Below are 21,888 nucleotides of genomic sequence, written 5' to 3' on the forward strand. Positions count from 1 at the left end.
CGTATTTGCTTTGCTCATGTAACCGCGGATCGGATCGCCGATTCGTACTAGCAGGTGGCTACATGAGTTGGTAATGCGTTCCTAATTCGAATTAGCGGCTAAATACGTATTTACTGTACTCATGTAACCCCGATATATGTAACAATGATGGCGATGTGCGGCAAACTCGTGAGGCGAGTTGTGAGTTAGGAAAATTGAATTCGGACAGTTCAGGGGCTGGTAGGTGGGTAAATGAGTTTCAAAATAACCCTGTACGGGTTGGAGAGGACTGGAATGGGAGGTTTTATTATTTCATTGTAATTAAGACCTATTTTGAGCATCGCTCTCTGCTAACCAGCGTCTAGCGTCGTGGGTATTTTGTGATGAAAACTGTCCTTATTCTTGCAATGTGTCATGATATGGGACATATTTCCATCATATTATCTTTTCCTTGCACCTTTTACAGTATCTTCTCAACTGCTTATTAGTTGTCACTGTTTAACCCGGCACCGCCTGGGCTATTTCCGTACCCACGACAGCCTGGGGGGGGGGGTCGGATCCGACCCCCCCCCCCTGTTATCTCGAGAACCAATGGTCGTATCGAGCCCCGCGAGGCGGCGTTCGAAAGGTCTCTACGAGACCTTCCCAAAGCACTCTTAAGATTGAGGTCAACTTTCGGGTCAAGGTCAGGTCAAAGGTCAAATTCAGGGGTTTTGCATGATTAGGCTTACGGACAGCGGAATCGATAGCTGCTGCTCGAAACTCACCACAAATGACCTCAAAGACCTAGTGAAGGTACCATGTGCGTATAGGGGTCATACTAAGTACGGGTCAAGGTCAGGTCAGGTCACGAAAGGTCACGGTTTTCACTTTCTGCTACATGGGCGTGCGACACATGTTTTATGGCTTATTTTTCACGCCAAATCCGATGGTAATGGTTATATGTGACCCCAAGTCACTGTGCTGGTGATAAGTGTGCATTGAAAGCATAAGAAATCGTTTATACCATGCATAACTAAACGAGGGCTAAGAAAAAAGTCAATTTTTCAACTTTTTATTTTTGACATGAAAATGCACTTTTCTAGACGAGCTTTGTCCCAGGAATCTAGTGGTGCCATTTGTTTTCACATGCGATGTTCAGAAGTGCCTCTAATTCGCGAAAATGCTTATGACGTCACCATGCCCTATGCATGTTGGAGCTATTTTTTACAATTTGGGGGTCAAAAATCAAGATAGAAAGTTGAAATTTGGGACATCTAATGTTCTAATAGAGCTCTATAACATATATTCCGGTTTTTTGGAAATTCTCAAAATTTTGGATTTTATTAGCTGTTTTCTAAGAAATATAGTTTTTTGAATTTTTAGGGGTGAAAAACGCATTTTATGGAAAATCCGAGATAGCCATTTTAAAGAACTCGTTGAGGTGCGTCTTTTCATGTCCTTAATTTGCAATTTGCTTAAAACCTCGATTTTTGGCGATTTTTTAAACATTTACCATTTTTTGACTGAAAACGCCATGTAGTTACGTCACTAAAATCAATATATCTCAAAAATTTTTGAATTTTTTTTTCTAAAAATTGCACAGGAGACGTTAAATTGATGGGGGAGAAGGTATGCCAAGTTTCAAGTTGATAGCGCAAGCGGTTCATGAGTTATTCAAGAAAAACGGAGGGGGGGGTCGGATCCGACCCCCCCCCAGGCGGTCGCGGGTTAAGTAAACACTCGTGTTTCGTAAACGTAAACGCCGTGTGACGTCACAGCCGGGAACGTGCCCCGAGGGCAGTTTATGTAAACCACATAAACCGACGTCGTGAACAGCCCTATGGTTGAAGCGAAGCGGCATTGCTCCCCTGTGCAGCTGGCTAACCAACTTCGCTCCGCCCCTTCTCTGACGTCATGGCCGACGTCACGCCAGCGGCTGGTGCAATATGATTGGCGCTCCGAAGACGTGTATACAGTTTGTAAATGCGCCGCCCGGCTGGGGGTCCTGGATTTCCACGCCCTGCTGGGGGGGGGGGGTGTTTGAACACCCCCCTTCTAACTCGGCTCCTGGGCCACGTAGCGATACGCGGAAGGCGGCGTTCGAAAGAGCGTCAAAAATAATGAGGAAATCACTTCGGTCAATTTTTTGGCCTGGTCAAAGGTCAGGTCACCAGAGGTCATTGAAGGCAAAATTTCGCCGATTTCCAGGTCGAATGCCGACAATTTCCATGAAACCAACGCATAACTCGGGAACCAATAGAGCTACAGCGCTGCGGAAAAGCGCATTCGATAGCCCTATTAACGCCCTTTCTGAGTAGTCCTCTCAGATTTGACCTAACGTCAACGGTTTTGCCTGCAGGGGGCAAAAACTGCAAAAATAGCCGATTTTTTTCGGAAACAGTTTTTCTGCAATAACTTTTGATTCAAGCCTTGTACGAGCTTACTTTTACCGGCATCGTGTTCCTCTCGTCAAGACGCATCGAATGAACTATAACTTGACCTTGAAAGGTCAACTTGAAAATTTGACCTTGCAGGTCAAGGTCATGACCTGACCGGAAAGGGTCATGTTGCATATCAGTCGATCCGTATCGTCGAGCTGAACACATCTAAGGCGTTTTCATCGCTCTAGCATGCCTCTATCAAAAGTTATTTGCGAAAAACTGTTAGATATTATTCGTGACCTAAGATGACCTCAGGGCATAAACCGGGGTCACGGACACCATTTTCATGTTCAGTGTGTCTAAACCACTTGTAATTCAGTGTTTGGGAGTGTTTATAATGTCTTACGACCAAAAGAGGCGCATTTCAATTTTCTCCCATTGACTTATAATGGGGAGGTCGCAAAATTGACCTGACCTTAGGTCATCGATATCAAAATTCTGAGATATACATTTTGTACATGCTATTGCTCTTAGCAATCGCTGAAAGTTTCAAAGCGATCGGTCACTCGGTGTAGCTATGACAGACATTGAAACTTTTTATGAGGTGAGGTCACTTCAAGTGACCTGGTGACCTGACCTTGAATGACCTTGGTCTGAAATTTTCACAACATGTGTAGAATTGATGTATGATAAGGTGTACCAAAAACGGCGGCGCTCCGCGCCGCCGTTTTTGAGATATTTGCGAAAAACCACAAGGGGGGTGTTCAAACACCCCCCCCCCCAGCAGGGCGCGGGTTAACTACTCACTAACTAAGGGTGGGGGTGGGGAAGCTGCCTCCGTAATTTAACGAATTGTCCCCGGAGTCATCGACTTTTGCCCCCTATACGAAAAACGGAGCTTCACAAAAAATGGCTCCGACTCAACTCATTCAACTCAAGGATTGGTGGAAAAGCAAAGCAAGCGGGGCATCTCTCCACATAAAAAACATGACACCGCCGGGTTAACAATTCCGTCTCCGGTGGTGTCTTGGTGAATTGGTGAATAACGGCCGTTTTCACGACGGAACTTTCGCGGTGGAACCTATTTGATAATTTGATAGGTCTGGAAAGTGTCGTGAAAATGGCTATTATGTATCTGAAGCCCAGACTGAAAGTTTCGTGTGAATGCGTCGAGCGGTTTTGAAGATATTGCAGAAAAACGAACTTCGGTTCTGTAGAGACCTGTAGAGACCCCCCAAGTCATGTGCAGAATAACTTTCAGTCATATGGTTAGGAAAAATGTTTTATTAGAAGCAGCATCTCGATAACGAACTATTTCGCTCAATACAATCCCCATTCGTCTAAAATGGCGTCCAAATACAGTTGTACAGAGATATAACGTTCTACCGACACGCAATACATCCCGATCCCGTTTCCAATACGGCATAACTCATGATTCTCAAATACATCTTCAATGTTCTTGAACGGGGCCTTGCTTAGGTATGAGCAATGCGGAAGGGAAGTCTCATGCAAAATAAAAACGAATTGACGTCACAAAACAGACGGCATCTCCGATGCCGTCGTACCTCACAGAATGTCATCATACAACGTCAAACGTTTGACGCAGCGATGTGTCTTTCCTCGCTGTAATATGGAAGAAGGGCAACACTTACACATCACCCCAACGTGGGTGTGCGAACAGCGAACCACCGCCTACGGTCCGGGGGAAACGCGGGGACAGATAGAGAAAGGGGACAAGGAGGACAGGGAGAGAAAGAGTACATAACTACTACAGAGAGAGAGAGAGAGAGAGAGAGAGAGAGAGAGAGAGAGGGGGGGGGGGAGAGGGAGGGAACATGTTGTTTGTTTTACAAACAGACAGACACAGGCAGACAGACTAACAGGTGCGTATGAGGTTAGCGAGAAATACTGAAAGGGATGATGACATCGAATAAGGATAGCATGCTTAGCAAACGGACACACAGAAACTGAGCACAGGAAAAGAAAGAAGGAAGTGTAGGTAACACAAGAGGAGATGGAAAGGGGGAGGAATAGTACACAATTATGTAAGAGGGGTCGATTTCGTTGCATTCGCACCAAATTATCTGTCAGCTGCAGATATAACTCGTTTACCGGACTCAGTCAGTCATTTACCGGACTGAGCCGGACTGAGCCGCAAGGAGCCAGATATTCGCCGGTCTGAGTCCGTAATCCACCCGACTGAGCCGCAAGGAGCCAGATATTCGCCGGACTGAACGGTGCAATACAAGAGCGTGGCGTATTCCTCACCATCGCGCACGTAGCATACCGTGAATAACTACTTATACCATAATGGACGATATTTACGTACATGAATGAAAATCACATAACAAATAATGGCGTCTTTTCGTCAAACGTGTGTGTGCAGTGTTCTTGGCCCTACGATCGATGAACAAGCATGTGCGCCGTAGGACCGCCATACATCAACCACTTCACTGGTGCCTTCTATGGCTCAGGAACAGTGTAGCGACTCACGGCAAACGACAAACAGCTCACCACAATCCGATAACACCAACCCACATTGCAAGGCGGCCGGCTGTCCGCCCAGCCCGCCAGGAACACTTCACGCTCATGCGCACACGCCCCACAGTAACCCACCCCTGATACCCTCCCACAGTCTGACTGAATACCCTGCCCACCCGGCCGAGTGACAGCCCTAGGTGGGCGCCGAGTTGGGGTCCGCGGCCGGCAGCAGGGTCTGGTGCGCCGGCACAGTGGCCACGCTGGCCTCGGCGGTGCGCGACGCCTCGAGCACCGGGCTGAGCCGACAGTCGCGCCGGCCGCTCGGCTTGCGCTCGGGCGCGGCGCCGGACGCCGAGCGACCCTCGGACAGCGCGCCGCCCGACTCTGCCGACAGCTTCCGGCAGCGCATCGACGACATCTCGAGCAGCGTCTGGCCGCTGCGTGGCTGCGTCGAGCGCGAGCCGTTGGACAGCTTCAGCAGGTCGTTCCGCGAGAGGGTGCCGGCGGCGCGGAAACGCAGCGCCTGGCGGCGGCAGAGACCGCGCCGGCCCAGCATCAGGAAGAACTCCTGGCGGAACTGTTTGGTGAAGATGGCGTAGAGGTACGGGTTGGCGCACGAGTTGATGGGGTAGAAGAACACCAGCAGGATCTTGGAGTTGGTGACGTTGATGAGCGGGAAGCCGATGATGGCAGTGACGCCGAAGAATGTGATGGGCGCCCAGCAGGCGAAGTCGGTGAACACTAGGAGAGCCATCCGCTTAGCAACCTGTCGGACACAAAAAAGACGAATGACGCTTCTGTTTGATAACATGCGGGCGACAGAAGTCACATGACATATGTATAAAGGGAATCTTTGTCCACGTGTCGGTACATGCAATTACAGGCGGTCATAACATGACAGCATTGTCTGATCCCACGTCGTAACACGTAACATCCCAGCCCGGCGCCTCAGGACGTGTCTATTGCGCCGGAACCCCACGGGGCCAGACGGATCCGGTAGCGTTGTTAGACCGTAGGCGGATTTCGTGCCGGCGTGTCCCGATTCGATCACTGATAGCTGGAGCGGCGGGCGGCTGTTGGGGCCGCGCGACACACGACAGGATGATAGCGTCCCTCATGACAGTGACAGGGGACTGAGGCTCTAGTTCAAACCGGATACCGCTACCCACGTCTCTGTTGCCGGCGCTGGCACGTTAGAACTATTCGGACCTGTGTTGTGTTTCTGGCACCGACCCGGGAAACCCCCGCGTAGTTATATAGTTTCGACATTCTTTGATCAGGCTACTGCGACGTTTGTTAAAGTGAGTACTTCAAATGAAACATTTCCTTCGAAGTAGAGTTAAAGGAAATAGTTCACTTTCACGAAATTATTTTTTTTTGCAACGATTTATTATTTTTTATGTTCAAAATAATCAGCAAAGAAAATAAAACCTTTTTATAACAAAGGATTTTTTTTCTATATTTTGATATAGGAAGAACTTTTCAGTTTCTGTAAGGCACACGCGATCCAGTATGAAAAGAGCATGGGTCCCGAAAATTCTTCAGAAACAGAGAAATTATCGCAGCCACCGGCATTTGGGCGATCTGCTCGATCTGATAATGTTCCCCTGAATGTCCTAATTGATCAGTACGAGAATTTCTCTAGAGTTCTCGTAGATAATTTCTCTAGTTTCTGAATAATTTTCGGGACCCATGCTCTTTTCATACTGGATGGAAATATATGCAAGGCACACATCCTCAACGCAAGACACCTTTTTCGGGACGAGAAATAGAATATCTTTGCCTAGGGTGATCGTTGGGCTGTAAAAGCTCCTGATTTATGCTCGTCTCAGCCCAAGCTACGGAACTGCTATTCCAGTTCAAAACCCATGTTAAAAAGTGAACTATTTCCTTTAAAGCCGATCAGGAGGGTCACTCAGGGTCACGTATAAAAATAAATGCGTTTGAAGTGTTCAAGCAGCGAGGCAATCGAAGTTCCTCGATAGTTTTCCAGTTACTGATAGCTCCGCCGCGCATGTCGATGACTGGAACCGGCCGATAAATATAGAAGGTCGAACCTACGGTACTTTCCCTCCTCACCCTGTGGCGATGGCGCAGGTTGAGGTCGTTGAGCCGGACGAGCTCGCGTTCCACCGTAGATACGAGTATGCTGTAGTACGCACCTTGAGATCGTTGGGTCTGACGAGCCCGCGCTCCACTGTGGATATGCTGCAGTACATCCTCAGGTAGAACCAGGAGATCAGCAGGAAGGCCAGGCAGTTACCCAGTAGCAGGAAGAGCAGGAACGCGATGCCCGCCTGGTCCTGGCCGTCCTGCACCACGGGTAGGCAGATGCTGGGGGAGACACGACGGGGTCCGCGCGGTCAGGGCGGAGAGCGGGTACTGAATTACGACTGAGAACAGACACCGAATTACGACCGAGAACAGACACCGAATTACGACTGAGAACAGTCACCGAATTACGACTGGGAACAGACACCGAATTACGACTGAGAACAGACACCGAATTACGACTGAGAACAGACACCGAATTACGACTGAGGACAGACACCGAATTACGACCGAGAACGAATACCGAATTACGACTGAGGACAGACACCGAATTACGACTGAGGACAGACACCGAATTACGACCGAGAACGAATGCCGAGTTGGTACTGAGAACGAATATCGGGCTATGAACTGAGAGCGGATACGGAGTTTATGAATTGAGAACGTATTGAGATAAACGTCACATCTGATAATGAGTGACAACTGACAATAGCATTGCTATAATTTCTGCATATACCATTGAAATGCTGAAATGCTGGTATTCTGAAATGCTCAAGGTCTGTCGATCCTGGAGGAGTGGCTTGCGCATAAAAAAAAATGAGACGTTCATAAGCGTCGCTATCCGTTTGGCATTTTCTCCTACCTCGTCTTGCTGTAGCTGCCGATGCCGACCAATGGGAAGGCCGCCATGACTGCCGAGTAAAGCCAGCCGACTGCCATCACCCTGAAAAAAGCACATCAATCAATATGTAAACTGGATCCAAATACAATAGACAGATGCATTTATAAAATCCACGGCTCACCCTCGGCTCCGCCCCTGGCGCCCTCTGTCTGTACCTGACTGCACCGGTGATGCGGAGTCGCTTGGTGAGATAGATGGCGTTGGTGATGGCGTACCAGCGCTCGCAGGTGATTGTGACCAGTGTGAACACGGACAGCTCCGAGGCGAACACGGTCAGAAAGCCGGCCACCTGACAGCCCAGTCCTGTCGCAGAGAGAAAGAGAGGGTTGGGTCAATGGGAGGCATAAGTTGACGCAGCGGGTGGGTGGTAGCCGGTAGGGTCAGGGCGACAAGGCAGGGAAGCGAGCGGGGCAGGAGGGCCAGGTCAGGTCAGCGAGTGGGACAGAAGGGCCAGGTCAGAGCAGTGAGTGGGTAAGAAGGGTCAGGACAGCGCGCGAGTGGGTGAGTACTAAGTAGGATCAGGGCAGCGAGTGGGGCAGTAGGATCAGGGTAGGGCAGCGAGTGAGGAAGTATAGGGTCAGCTCAGAGCAGCGAGTGGGGCAGTAGGGTCAGGTAAGGGCAGGGAGTGGGGAAGTATATGTAAGGTCAGGTCAGGAAGTGGGTCAGTAAGGTCAGATCAAGGCAAGGAGTGGGGCAGTAAGGTCAGGTCAGGGAGTGGGCAGGTAGGGTCTGGTCAGTGAGCGAGAAAGTAACTAGGGTCAGGTCAGGTCAGGGAATGGGGCAGCAGGGTCAGCTCAGGGCAGTAAGTGGGGCAGTAGGGTCAAGACAGGACTAGATAGCTGGTTTATTTACGAACAGGCTGATTGTAATTTATTTATCATCGTTGGTGATGCTTACATAGGTCGGTCCCACATTGATATATGGACCGAGAAGGTGGAGCGCCGTATATTTTCGATTGCACGATGAATGATAGTTTTACATGGAATCAGAACTCCGCTGAAAATTTTCCCTGGCGGCTACGGAACCTATTCATGTGACCTTTACTCATGGACCGCGCTCAATGGTGGGCCGTGAATATGAATTCAACTTTACCCGGGCCCCGAGACAAGTTTTGGCAGTGGGCGCGCACACGCCGGTGAAAAGTTGCCGGGCAAAGCCCCATTTTACCGTTATCAGCGCGCTGCAGCGCGAGCTGCAACACTAATTATAGCGGCCAAATATACCTACTTCAGACTGCGAATAGGCGGGACCTGAGTGTGTATCCGTCGGCAAGAAAGAGGCACTCGGAGCGCGTTATTTCCAATAAGACCGGAGACTGAGAGTATTGTCTTGAAGTAAAATAAGAAATATCATGCCTATGTTCAGAAGAAAAAAAAACATATGAAAAATAATCGCTATAAATAATATGTGTAATTCTGTTCCCAACCGATCCCCAATATTGACCTGTGACAGCTTACCCAGAACCACCAGCGTGGCAGTGTTTTGTGACTAGGCATGCATGCCTACATACCTATCTAAATATTCACTAGGGAACGGACGCCACGGCGCCCTCAACCGTGCACGGTTGAGGCACGGAGGTCAACCAGCTCACATAAAAGGGAGGCATTCAGTCAAGCGGGCGATCACTGACCGATCACGATCACGATCAGTGATGCCTACTTAAAAAATGTAGTGATCTGTTTGACCTGACCTTAATCCTGGCCTTCAGCTTAGCTGACACTTGCATAAGCAAGTGTCAGCTAAGCATGGCAGCTAAGCATGGCAGTCGCGTAGCACTTCGGTGTCAGACTTTGCACAATCCTGACTGAGTTTATGACGAGCGATGTCCAAGACGGGGTCTCAAAGTTCGTGCTACTGGAAGCCCAACATCGAGTGTTCGACCTAACAGTGACCCAGCCCGTGCCCTTAAAACTGAAATTTTAGTTACTCAGTAGAAAGGGTCTTGTCACGAGCCTTCGTTTGCCCACGCCTCGCCCGTCTCGCTGCGGCTATTGGTTCTGAGTTATTGATTGGGGGCGTTAAACGCCTCCCCAGGAAGTGATGGACGGCAAAATATCCCAGCAACTGCCGGGTTAATATCCGACATACATATTAGGCACGCGCTCGTACTGCACGCACTATACGTAGTAGAGCCGTATGCACGAAGAAATCGTTTGAAACTCTATCTTTGTTTGAGGCGCTGGAGGAAATCGTTGCATGTTCAATCGCGAGTGAACGGGATGTTCCTGAATCGGGATGTCACATGTGAGCCTGCCATCTCCCACCCGATCAGCATATGAGCATCCAATCAGTATAATCCATACATCTATAAATGGGCGAACGCAAACCAGCCGAAGTGCAAAGACCGACAAACGGGTCAAGCATCATCAAGTAAGAACACCCAAACTGTGCAGCCTTCAACTCAAGATTGTATTGACCCACGGCTAAAACTAAATGATATAGTATGTAGACATTATTCAAACGGGCGCTTATCGACCTGGCGGAAGGTGATGGGATGCGATTGATTGTGCAAACACAGCTTTCTCCACAAACCGTGCAAATAGGATCGTCTATTTTTGCGAAGGCAAATACCACCGCTGGAAGAGGATTGGACGGACCATAAGGTGCCTAAGCCTCTTTGGTGAGCCGAGTGGAGAGTTAGATATCGCGTCCGTACGCCAACGTTTTTACGGCATGTTCTTCAGCAGTAAGCGGCCTCTCTAGCAATCTTTCATCACAATGTAGGTAGAGTAATCCTTGCTAATCACTAGATTTTTGAAAGATGTAGGCGAATTTAAAGACATACATTATGCTCAAAACTATATTTGTAGGTCTCCGTATTAGTAGCCGAGTCCCAGTGCATTTCAGGATACACATGCCGTAAGGATTCGGATCACCCGAGATTTCATTGCGTGGAATTATATTCCATTCCCAGAAGACGCAGCGTGTCTCGCCGTCCAAAGGCTCCCTTTGACAAGCTGTCATGTCATTTGACAAGCTGTCATGACAAGCTGTCATGTGACGGCTCTCGGACTGTCAAATCGAGATCACACTCATATCGGCCATGTCTGACGCTGTCATGTCTGCGTTAGATAGATGAAGGCGGGAAGACGTAGCCCGTCATCAGTTTTCCATCAAAACGATTCGATAGCTTGTATGCAGTAAGGCACTATGGCATCAATTTGGGGGTGATCTGCCCCAGCAGCCATCCAGGTCAATGTCAATGAGGAATTGACCCGCGTTCTGGAATTACTAGAGGGTGGTTCAAGGCGCCCTTTCTATATACCAGGTTATTGTGTAGATAAACGTTATTCTGTTTGGTGCACACAAATTCCTTGAGATCGTAGTGAATCTTTTTCTGAGCAAGTGTGTATGCGACTGACAGATGCTATTTCCTTTTATACAACGCTGGGCAATCTTATAAGGATTGTAATTATATCGAGAGCCAGACATCTAGTGTAGGTATTACGTAAGTACGTAAGTTAAGTTACTGTAAATTAATCATATGGCACAGAGAGAGCTCCTTCAAAAAGACAGGGGCTCTCCGAACGAGCTCTTCGAGCTCTTCGAAGCTCTTCTACAATCTGACCTCCTTAGTCCGAAGTTAGTGCTTCCAGCTTTTAGCGGTATACATGCATCACAATGAATAGCCAGGAGGTCGAAAGGTAAAATGAATGGCATTCATCGGCAAATAAACTGCTTGTATACAATTTCCCTCATCCCTCAGAAATATAACCCGAAATAGAATCCATCCTAACCTGACACAACCTCTCCCACCTTGCAGCATATTTACGTCTGGACAACGAGTTGCGGGGAAAAGTGCTGATTTTGTTGCAGTTTTAAGAGCCGGTGATTAGGCTGGATTTTGGGTTACTTTTTCGTTCCGATTCACGTATTTCATAGTGTTTGGCTTTTGAATATTTTAGTTCTTTCAGATAAATATTACTTGCCTTACAACTTTTGTAAAAACGTTTCATTTTTTATAAGCCGACGTTCAGAGTCCTAAAAATACATCAGCACTACAATCATTGTAAACAAACAAATGGAGCACCACTTGGCTCTGTTCCAAGGCCGTTTTTTAGTTTATCTGGTGGTTTTCTTACTCTTGTACGTCGTTTTGTTGGATGTTTTGAATATTGATATTGACTTATATCATATTTAAGAAGCATGTTGACTGAAAACAATCCGAAGTATCCAGGAGGCTGACAGAGGTCCTGACACCTGAGGCCTGAGCAATATCAATATCAAGTTGAACAAGTTATGAAATTTTGGTTGATAAACGCAAGGTGATCGGGCTCATATATCAGCAAGAAAAAATAAAATTAAAAGAGCTTATTGGCCAAAAACAAGCTATAATATTGCAGACCTTGGAGCAATACCTTGACCTACTGAAGAGCAAGCTGAGCAGGATCATGCCAGAAAATGTTGACTGGTGAGCGCATATTGATGTATTGGTATGGATATTGAATGATAACTTACAACAGCAAGATAAATTAGTGCTAACTTTCAAGTTAAAAATCAAGAATGAATGGACTTGGACAGCTTAGATGCTTCATGCTATGCAGATTGTAATGTGCATCAGGTACTCAGTGTCTGGCAAATGAAACATGCGATCATTCTAGCTTATTGCTACTGGAGGAGAAAGCTTGGATCACTAAATCCACCTTATGTTGATTTTGATGTTAATCATCACTGTATTTCTTGAAAAAAGGATTATAGTAGAATTGTCAATGTGACAATCCATGCAACGATGTGATCATATAATGTGTTCATAGTCATTCGTGATAGTGATTATTTGTCCAATATACAATGGCAAAGCTCTCAGTCTCAGCGTTTCTTCCTGTGGATGGCCAGCAGTGACTCAGAGCTTTGAAGTATTAGTTTTCTTCACAGGGCTGGGATAAAAAGTACTGAGGGTAATCTTCCACCAAGGAACTCTACAGTCTACTTTGTCTATATAGTCTACATATACATAGTAGTAGTAGACTACATAGTAGACTATATTTTATATAGTCTACTTTGACATGGTATGAGATGTATGCACAAGTAGGTAGGTAGGTGCTTAGTTCCTATAGTCAGTAGTTGTGTATGTTTAGTCGGGTTAGCTTAGATTAGATTGTTAGTTTTTTAATTTGCCAAGTGTCCATAAAAATGTGACCTGAGCAATGAGCATACTCCTAGTCCTGACTAGCCTGACAGCTGACCTAGCCTCAATCATCACACATATTTGCAGCCTACCCAAGACCTGCATAGCAGTAGCACCTAGTTATAGGTAGGTACTCACCACCCTTGACCCTAACTCAATCTTACCTGCTAACCTTCAACTTGCCAAAAGTTAGCTCACATTGCCAAGCTGCATCCAGGGAAACAGTCAACTGAGGAACTGGCTCATTGGGTGGCTGGTGTGAGTCTGTGCATTTAAAGTGTTTCTTCTCTGAAGCTGCTCTGCACTGCTGTCTGCTGTATGTCATGTTAGATGCTCAGAAATGTGGGAAATGATTACTTAGCTACTTTAGTGCTTTGTTAATGCTCGAGACATGAACAAGTACAGATCCTGCAGGGTACAGCTATGAGTTAGGTGCTAGGTGAGTATGTTATGTGAATGTGCTGTTCCCTGTTTGACCATAGTAAGTATACAAACAAGCACAGGGTCACAGTTATATTCAATCTCCACATAAACATACAACAAAAACGGCCATATGGCCTAACTCCGAACACACCACACTCCACAGATAACTTAAGCCTTTGCAGGCACAAAAATGTTTTGATTAACAGGACAGGTATACAATATATCATCTGTCCTTGGGGGATCTTGCTGCCAAGTTGAGGTATGATGACTTAACTTCAGGATTGATCAACCTTTTCTTAGCCACTGTTTATATACGAGAAAGACCAAATGCTTGTTTCTTTGATTTACAGGACGTGTATACAATATATCCTCTGTCCTTGGGGGATCTTGCTGCCAAGTTGAGGTACGATGACTGAACTTCAGGATTGATCAACCTTTTCTTAGCCACTGCTTATATACGAGAAAGACCAAATGCTTGTTTGTAAACTGCGTTGAAAATTTAATGATCCACCATCAATTCTGACATGAAGGCACAAATGAAATAGTTCCCTCTCCTTTTGGAATACACAAAGCAAAATATTTAATAAATTTTAGTGGATGGACAAGAGCAATTAGCATAGCTTCCCCTCAAGCTAACTTCTGGCACTAGGTTGGTTGGTTGGTTGGTTGGTTTGGGTTAAGCACCACATCCAGTGGACCAAGGTGCTAACCGGAACTCTCACGCTGTTCCAAGCGGTCAGGTAGCGGCAATGCCACGTGCATCGCCCGGGAATCGAACCCGGATGGCCGAATCTAGAGGCAAGTATCTTACCCCTAGACCGGAATGCTCCCCTTCTGGCACTAATGAATTACACTGACGCTTATTCCCTTCATATTTTGTAACAAACGCGCTAAAACTGCAATATAACAGCACTATATGCTTCTTGACAAAATGCAATACAAGTAAAAATTTAGCCCTGATGGCATTCATTCTTGGTGGAAACGTAATTACAAAATATTTTGTAGTAACTATTAAATTCCGGCTGAAAACAGTCCACGGTTTAAAAAAGAATCATTCCAATGACGGTCCATTCTTGCGGTCCTGAAATCGCCACTATTTCCGGCCTCTCCAACGCAACTCGTTGTCCAGACGTAAATATGCCGACCACGGCAAAATATCCCAGCAACTGCCGGGTTAATATCCGACATCATTAGCGTCGCCACGGGGGGGCAAGCGGGGCAGCTTGCCCCCCCCCCAACCTCGGACCGGGCACCCCCTGAGATCGATACAGATCCGATGAGATTTTGGAGTCGGGAAAAAATGGGGGTACCCTTTCTGAGAATGCCTGTGAGGTCAGACTCGGTTGCAGCAAGCAGTTCAAACCAGAGTCTGACTCGCAGTCGCCAAAGTCTTGAAGACTCCGATTCCAGACTCGGAAATGTCAATGCTGTGATTCATTCCATGTTCCTAGTTCGTTCTTTATTACATTTTACATACGTTTTTTCATAAGTTTTGGAGTGCTGATACAATTTTCGTTCAAAGCGTGAAACGAAATCTTCGGGGCCTTTCTCAACTCTCATCAAATGTCTGCGACAGGCTCAAGTACAGTACAAGTGTTGCAGGGCTCATGAGCTTGCTTTAACCCTCAAGGGCTCCTAAGGAGCTCCACTGAGCCCTAAAGAAGCCTTCAGAGGGCCCAAACCGGCCTCTTAAAGTCCCACTGGTGTCCATGTTCTCTGAGGGCCCATACAAGGATATTTGAGCCTTCGAACATTTCTGAGAACCTGGCCTCTAATAGTTCAGCCAAGCTTTTGAGGCGACAGACTTTGCTAACCCCAAGCCGGCATTTGAGGGGTCACAGATCACGTGTCCCTCTGAGGTCCGCGACACATGTTAACCCGCGCCCCAGTGGCGGTCTCAGCCTACTTCGCCCTAGTGGGGGGGGGGGGCATATGTTACCACCCACCTCTAACTCAAAAACTAAGAGGGATAGAAAGACGCGGTAAAAAGCAGTCGATAGCTCTCAATGCGTACGTTTGAAAGTATTTCGGTCATTTTTCATCTTAGAGCAATATTGGGGTCACCAGAGGTCATCAAAGGTCAAAATTTGCCAATTGTCATTATATTTTTCAGAAAACATGCCGCTATCTCAGGAACTATGGTAGCTAGAATAACGCATGGAAGAGCAATTGATAGCTTTTGAACTCTACTTTTGAAAAGGTCATTATCAATATTGACCTCAGGTCAACGGTTTAGCCTCCAGAGGGCAAAAACTCCAAAAATAGCTGTTTTTACGAAAAGTGTTTTTTGACAATAACTTCGACTACAAAAAGCCACGACATTTCTATTGCCAGAATCGTGTTCCCCTCGCCGAGACGCGTCGAATGAACTATAATTTGACCTTGAAAGGTCAACTTCAAAATTTGACCTCAGGTCAAGGTCATGACCTTACCGGAAAAGGTCATGTTGCATATCAGTCGATGCGTTTCAACAAGGCAAACACAATGAGACCATCCCCAGCGTTCTATCTCTTTCCAATCGCGAGTTATTGGCAAAAAAAAACTGTTTGTAGCCTCAAGTGACCTCGGATGACCTGTCTAGAGGCTATCAGCAAAAATGACACCTTGGTCATCACGAGTGGACTAAATCATTGTGATTCTGAAATATTTGGACTGTTCCGATGCGTACACACGGATCTAGAGGCATTTTCATTTTTCTCCATTGACTTGTAATGGAAAGGTCACGCCACTGACCTGACCTTAGGTCACGGATATAAAAAATCCGAGATATACAAATTGTAGGCGCCCATAACATCATGCAATCCACCAAGTTTCAAACCTTTTTGACAAACACTGCAGGCTGGACATGATTGCAAACTTTTTTTTAGGCTTGGTCAGTTAACTTGACCTGGTGACCTGACCTGACATGACCTGGGGTCAAAAATTTCACACATTGTCCAAAATTGATGTACCAAAAGCTACCCCAAGCGGCGCGGCGCTACGCGCCGCGGTTTTTTATTCACACGCAAAAAACGCGACAGGGTGGTAACATATGCCCCCCCCCCACTGGGGCGAAGGTTAATTATGTCCCTACGTAGGGTCCTTAGGGATTCGACACAGACCCCCAGGGTTCACACTGCTATCCGAGGGCTCCAGGCTCACCCTGAGCCTAGTCTCTTAGCGCCAGCCGCCCACACTGGCTTCTGAGGGCCCCACCTTGGGCTCGGAAAGCCCTAAAGCACCACGTACACGTAAATATTTGACGTGACCCACGCCGATCTCCGGAATCCTAAGCATGCTTCTGTGAGTCAGCACCGACCCTGAGTGGCCTAAAATGGCCTGGAAGTCCCAAACCTATCTCTAAGGGATCCCTTGCCGCTATGCCGTGCGTAGCTTTTGGTTTCGTTTAACAGTTTTTGTTCGCGTTTGCAGCGCTTCCCTTCACACGAAAAACGAGAAACTTTTGTTTACACTCGAGTGAACAAAACACTTCCTCTCACTGGAGCAAAGATGAATTACTTCCGATTCATACTTCCGACATTCACTCTCCGCCGAATGCCCAACTTAGCTACGATCGGCGGCTGGGATAAGTCCTATGCATTTCACGTAAAACCTCTGCATGCATGCGTGAATGGAGGTTTTAGCAGGGTGATCCGATTAAATGGAGCGTTTTTCACCTTTTTCTGGGCAATGATCATGAGCGTCGAGCGTCTGCACAGGGACCCTCTGCAGTGCGTCGGCAATCGCAGCCACTATATACTATAATTCTACCAGTCGTTTTTGTCATGAAATTTCAAAATTTCGATTTTTTCTGTAAAAGAATTACATGTCATAGCTAGAAGGAAACCTTTGTCGCCATCGGATTCCTGTCACCATTGCGCGTCGAATGATATGTAAAACGAGTGAGTAAAGACTGGGGAAAGGCAAGTTTTAACACAAAAGTTGAATTTGCCCCCCCAACCGAAAATCTCTGGCGACGCCTATGTCCGACATACATATTAGGCACGCGCTCGTACTGCACGCACTATACGTAGTAGAGCCGTATGCACGAAGAAATCGTTTGAAACTCTATCTTTGTTTGAGGCGCTGGAGGAAATCGTTGCATGTTCAATCGCGAGTGAACGGGATGTTCCTGAATCGGGATGTCACATGTGAGCCTGCCATCTCCCACCCGATCAGCATATGAGCATCCAATCAGTATAATCCATACATCTATAAATGGGCGAACGCAAACCAGCCGAAGTGCAAAGACCGACAAACGGGTCAAGCATCATCAAGTAAGAACACCCAAACTGTGCAGCCTTCAACTCAAGATTGTATTGACCCACGGCTAAAACTAAATGATATAGTATGTAGACATTATTCAAACGGGCGCTTATCGACCTGGCGGAAGGTGATGGGATGCGATTGATTGTGCAAACACAGCTTTCTCCACAAACCGTGCAAATAGGATCGTCTATTTTTGCGAAGGCAAATACCACCGCTGGAAGAGGATTGGACGGACCATAAGGTGCCTAAGCCTCTTTGGTGAGCCGAGTGGAGAGTTAGATATCGCGTCCGTACGCCAACGTTTTTACGGCATGTTCTTCAGCAGTAAGCGGCCTCTCTTAGCAATCTTTCATCACAATGTAGGTAGAGTAATCCTTGCTAATCACTAGATTTTTGAAAGATGTAGGCGAATTTAAAGACATACATTATGCTCAAAACTATATTTGTAGGTCTCCGTATTAGTAGCCGAGTCCCAGTGCATTTCAGGATACACATGCCGTAAGGATTCGGATCACCCGAGATTTCATTGCGTGGAATTATATTCCATTCCCAGAAGACGCAGCGTGTCTCGCCGTCCAAAGGCTCCCTTTGACAAGCTGTCATGTCATTTGACAAGCTGTCATGACAAGCTGTCATGTGACGGCTCTCGGACTGTCAAATCGAGATCACACTCATATCGGCCATGTCTGACGCTGTCATGTCTGCGTTAGATAGATGAAGGCGGGAAGACGTAGCCCGTCATCAGTTTTCCATCAAAACGATTCGATAGCTTGTATGCGGTAAGGCACTATGGCATCAATTTGGGGGTGATCTGCCCCAGCAGCCATCCAGGTCAATGTCAATGAGGAATTGACCCGCGTTCTGGAATTACTAGAGGGTGGTTCAAGGCGCCCTTTCTATATACCAGGTTATTGTGTAGATAAACGTTATTCTGTTTGGTGCACACAAATTCCTTGAGATCGTAGTGAATCTTTTTCTGAGCAAGTGTGTATGCGACTGACAGATGCTATTTCCTTTTATACAACGCTGGGCAATCTTATAAGGATTGTAATTATATCGAGAGCCAGACATCTAGTGTAGGTATTACGTAAGTTATTATTACGTAAGTTAAGTTACTGTAAATTAATCATATGGCACAGAGAGAGCTCCTTCAAAAAGACAGGGGCTCTCCGAACGAGCTCTTCGAGCTCTTCGAAGCTCTTCTACAATCTGACCTCCTTAGTCCGAAGTTAGTGCTTCCAGCTTTTAGTGGTATACATGCATCGCAATGAATAGCCAGGAGGTCGAAAGGTAAAATGAATGGCATTCATCGGCAAATAAACTGCTTGTATACAATTTCCCTCATCCCTCAGAAATATAACCCGAAATAGAATCCATCCTAACCTGACACAACCTCTCCCACCTTGCATGGAACTTCTCCGCTACTACTCGACACCCATGCCTCTCACGGCCGGCCTCTTCCACCGTGTGACGGTCTGGGAGCTGCGGACCTACCTTCCTGCCAGTCGATGGCGAAGCTGAAGTAGACGCCGATCGTGTGCACGTCCATGCTAGCGATGATGAGCAGGTAGAGGCCCATGCAGAGGTCGGCGAACGCCAGGTTGCACATCAGGAACTTGGGCGTGGTGAGCTTGAAGCTGCGGTTGATGAGGACCACCAGCACGACGACGTTACCAACCACGGCCGTGACGACCACGAGCCAGACGGCCACTCTAAGGGGTTGAGAAGTAAGGGGAGGTCACGGAAATGGCTAATCAAATAGCAGCTGCAGGAGGGACCCCGAGTGCTGCGTGAAGCGAGTTCATATGGGTTATTGTATGAATATATGGGTCTCTTGTGTGCATGAATATATCTAGATATTGCCATGGGGACTCTGTAGCGTGTCTCGCGACCTTTTACATCAGCCATATCCTGCTACCTGACTACCTAAAGCACGTCATTAACATCGTTATGCGGTTACATCATGCAGACAAAAATCAATGGTTCTATCCGGCTGAAAGCTATCATACATTTGTCAATTACGTCCATTCGATTGACGGCTGGGACGGTGCGGTATCAGTTATCACGTTACCAGTCGGGCAGCAATGAATGACAGTTAATTGGGGCAGCGACAGCTTCCGCACAGTGACGAGCAAAGATAGGTAACATCGTGCATTAGCGGCCTCCATTAGTGCGGGTATAGAGGTCCCCAGACAGCGATACTGCGCCCGGCACTGTGTCCGCCTCATAAGGCACAACATGGGACCCTGATATCCCCGTGGTGATTATCCAGACCCACAGATGTGTCCTGTATCCCATGTCCCGTCTTGTATCCCGTGAGGTTTCCGTAGTGTCACACAAGAGCAATGAGCGAGCATCTTGTAGGCTATGGTGTCCCCTTAGTGACTAGTGGCAGTTCATAGCACCTCGCAGCACATGATGTCTCCGTTGCAACTCACCCGAGTCCCCCTGCATCCCAGGATGTCCCGTTTGAATGTAATCCAGGCTATTCCCGTGAATACCCACCTGAGCGTCTTGTATCCCATGATGTCCTCGCACGGGTTGAAGGCGTCTGGTGTGGGTGAACAGACCACGCTCCTCAGCCGGCTGGTCTGGTCACTGTCACAGACCAGGTGGCTCGTCTCCTCGGAGACAGCCGAGTGGAAGATGCCCCCGGAGACGGCCGGCCCACCCGCGCCGCCGGCCGACAGTGTCACAGACTCCCGGGAGCAGTTGGTGAGCTTGCGCAGCTTCTCTGCCCACTCCTGTGAGAGGGAGCAGAGTCAGACTCGGTAACCGCACACCCACAGTCTTACAAAGGAGAGGGCGCTTATCTTTTACCTCTTTCGAGCGGGGGCAGTTGGTCAGGCTTAGCAACCGTTTTACCCATTCTTACAAAGGGAAGGGGCGTTTATGTGTCCTCTGTTGCGGGGGAGAGGGACACTTCATTCAGGCCAGGCTCGGCAGCCGCTCTACCCAGTACCCGCCCGCTCCTGAGAGCAGCAGCAGCCGGGCAGTGGCACAGCGAACTCAAAGGGAGAAATCTCGCGATTGGGTTATGGAAATGGCATTAGGTTGATTACGAACTTTGATCGCATATGCCTGCTGAGTTGCCTGTAAATATTCATGAGAAAATCGTGCCGGTCTAAGTCCAAATAATGGACATCGGTATGCACTATCTCGAAAGCAATATCAGGGAAAATTAGAATTCCGATGCCCCATCGTAAATGAATTCCATGAACTTTAATATTCGCCGATAAATTATTCCTGAAATGACTGTTTTATTTTTTAGGGCTCCATGGTAGAAAAATATACCTATTCTTAGAAAAACATCGCACCTTGTCTATTGACTTTATTGGTTGAATATTTAATATTGTTATTTATTTAATCCCCATCGCGACCGACCTGGTATCGGCGGTGCTCCTCCGGGTCCTGTATATCGGGGAAGTTGAAGGCGCAGCAGTGGTACGGGTAGGTCAGGTGCGCCTCCTGGATGGAGCGAAAGTGGTAGACGGACGGGAAGGTGCGCAGCGACGCGGTCCGCTTGATGAACAGCTGCTCGATGTCCTCCAGGCCGTTGGTCGGCAGGCTGGTCAGCGCTGTATCCGACATGTCACTGCGGGGGGGGGGGGGGGCAGAGCTGTCAGACGGACCGGCAACGGCGGCAGCACCGCAGCACCACAGCAACAGTACACTACAGCACCACAGCACATATAGCACGGCACCCGTTATACACCACAGCACCAGTCATCCTCAGCAGCACTGTCCCCTATACCACTGCCCCTCGTAAGTACCACAGCACCAGACACATTCAAAACCAGTTCACCAGCACACGTCACAACAGTCACACCAGTCACAAGTCACCTTCAGCACCACTGCTCCATACCACCGCACCACGGCACCACAGCGAACCATCGCACCACTGCTCCACCGTCCAGCGTTCACCCATGCACCACGGCATCACCGCACAGCGCGACATGCCACCTCATTATGCTTCATCAACAGGCGGGCTCTCGGAATATGCTCGGCACCGCGCGACCCCGCGCCGGGTCGCTGTTCGCCCTAATGCACTGGGGCGGTACCGATGGGTACGAGGCGTCGCAGAGCGAGACTTCCGACGTGACGCGCCGTCTCCGAGCTAATGGGAATTCATGGGGTCACCGACAACCGTGGTCCGGATGGTACAGAGGTGTGAGTCGAATATCGATCAGTCGACGTAGCATGAAATGGATGGATGGCTCCACAAATCGCTTTTAGGATTCCGCACTTTTTGAGGATGGTGATTCAGTCAATCGCGCTTCGACCCCAATCATTCTGCTGGCCGTTGTCCCATCAAC

The 21,888-nt window shown here is 47.8% G+C and overlaps 1 protein-coding gene across 1 annotated transcript in view; it reads right to left on the reverse strand.

Annotated features, from left to right (window-relative positions):
* Positions 1-3,412: 3,412 nt before the first annotated feature.
* The window catches only part of LOC122393982 (lutropin-choriogonadotropic hormone receptor-like), a 38,472-nt gene continuing 19,996 nt past the window's right edge, over positions 3,413-21,888 (reverse strand). The window contains exons 6-12 of the mRNA XM_043390505.1: positions 20,957-21,167; positions 20,078-20,316; positions 19,067-19,284; positions 7,932-8,079; positions 7,738-7,818; positions 6,986-7,157; positions 3,413-5,589 (exon numbers count right to left, since the gene is read on the reverse strand). Coding sequence (XP_043246440.1) covers positions 5,017-5,589; positions 6,986-7,157; positions 7,738-7,818; positions 7,932-8,079; positions 19,067-19,284; positions 20,078-20,316; positions 20,957-21,167 — 1,642 coding nt within the window. The 3' untranslated portion in view covers positions 3,413-5,016. The remainder of the gene's footprint in view (positions 5,590-6,985; positions 7,158-7,737; positions 7,819-7,931; positions 8,080-19,066; positions 19,285-20,077; positions 20,317-20,956; positions 21,168-21,888) is intronic.

This window comes from Amphibalanus amphitrite, unplaced genomic scaffold (assembly GCF_019059575.1).
Source record: "Amphibalanus amphitrite isolate SeventyFive unplaced genomic scaffold, NRLGWU_Aamphi_draft 000567F_arrow, whole genome shotgun sequence".
In the NCBI taxonomy this organism is placed as follows: Eukaryota; Metazoa; Arthropoda; class Thecostraca; order Balanomorpha; family Balanidae; genus Amphibalanus; species Amphibalanus amphitrite.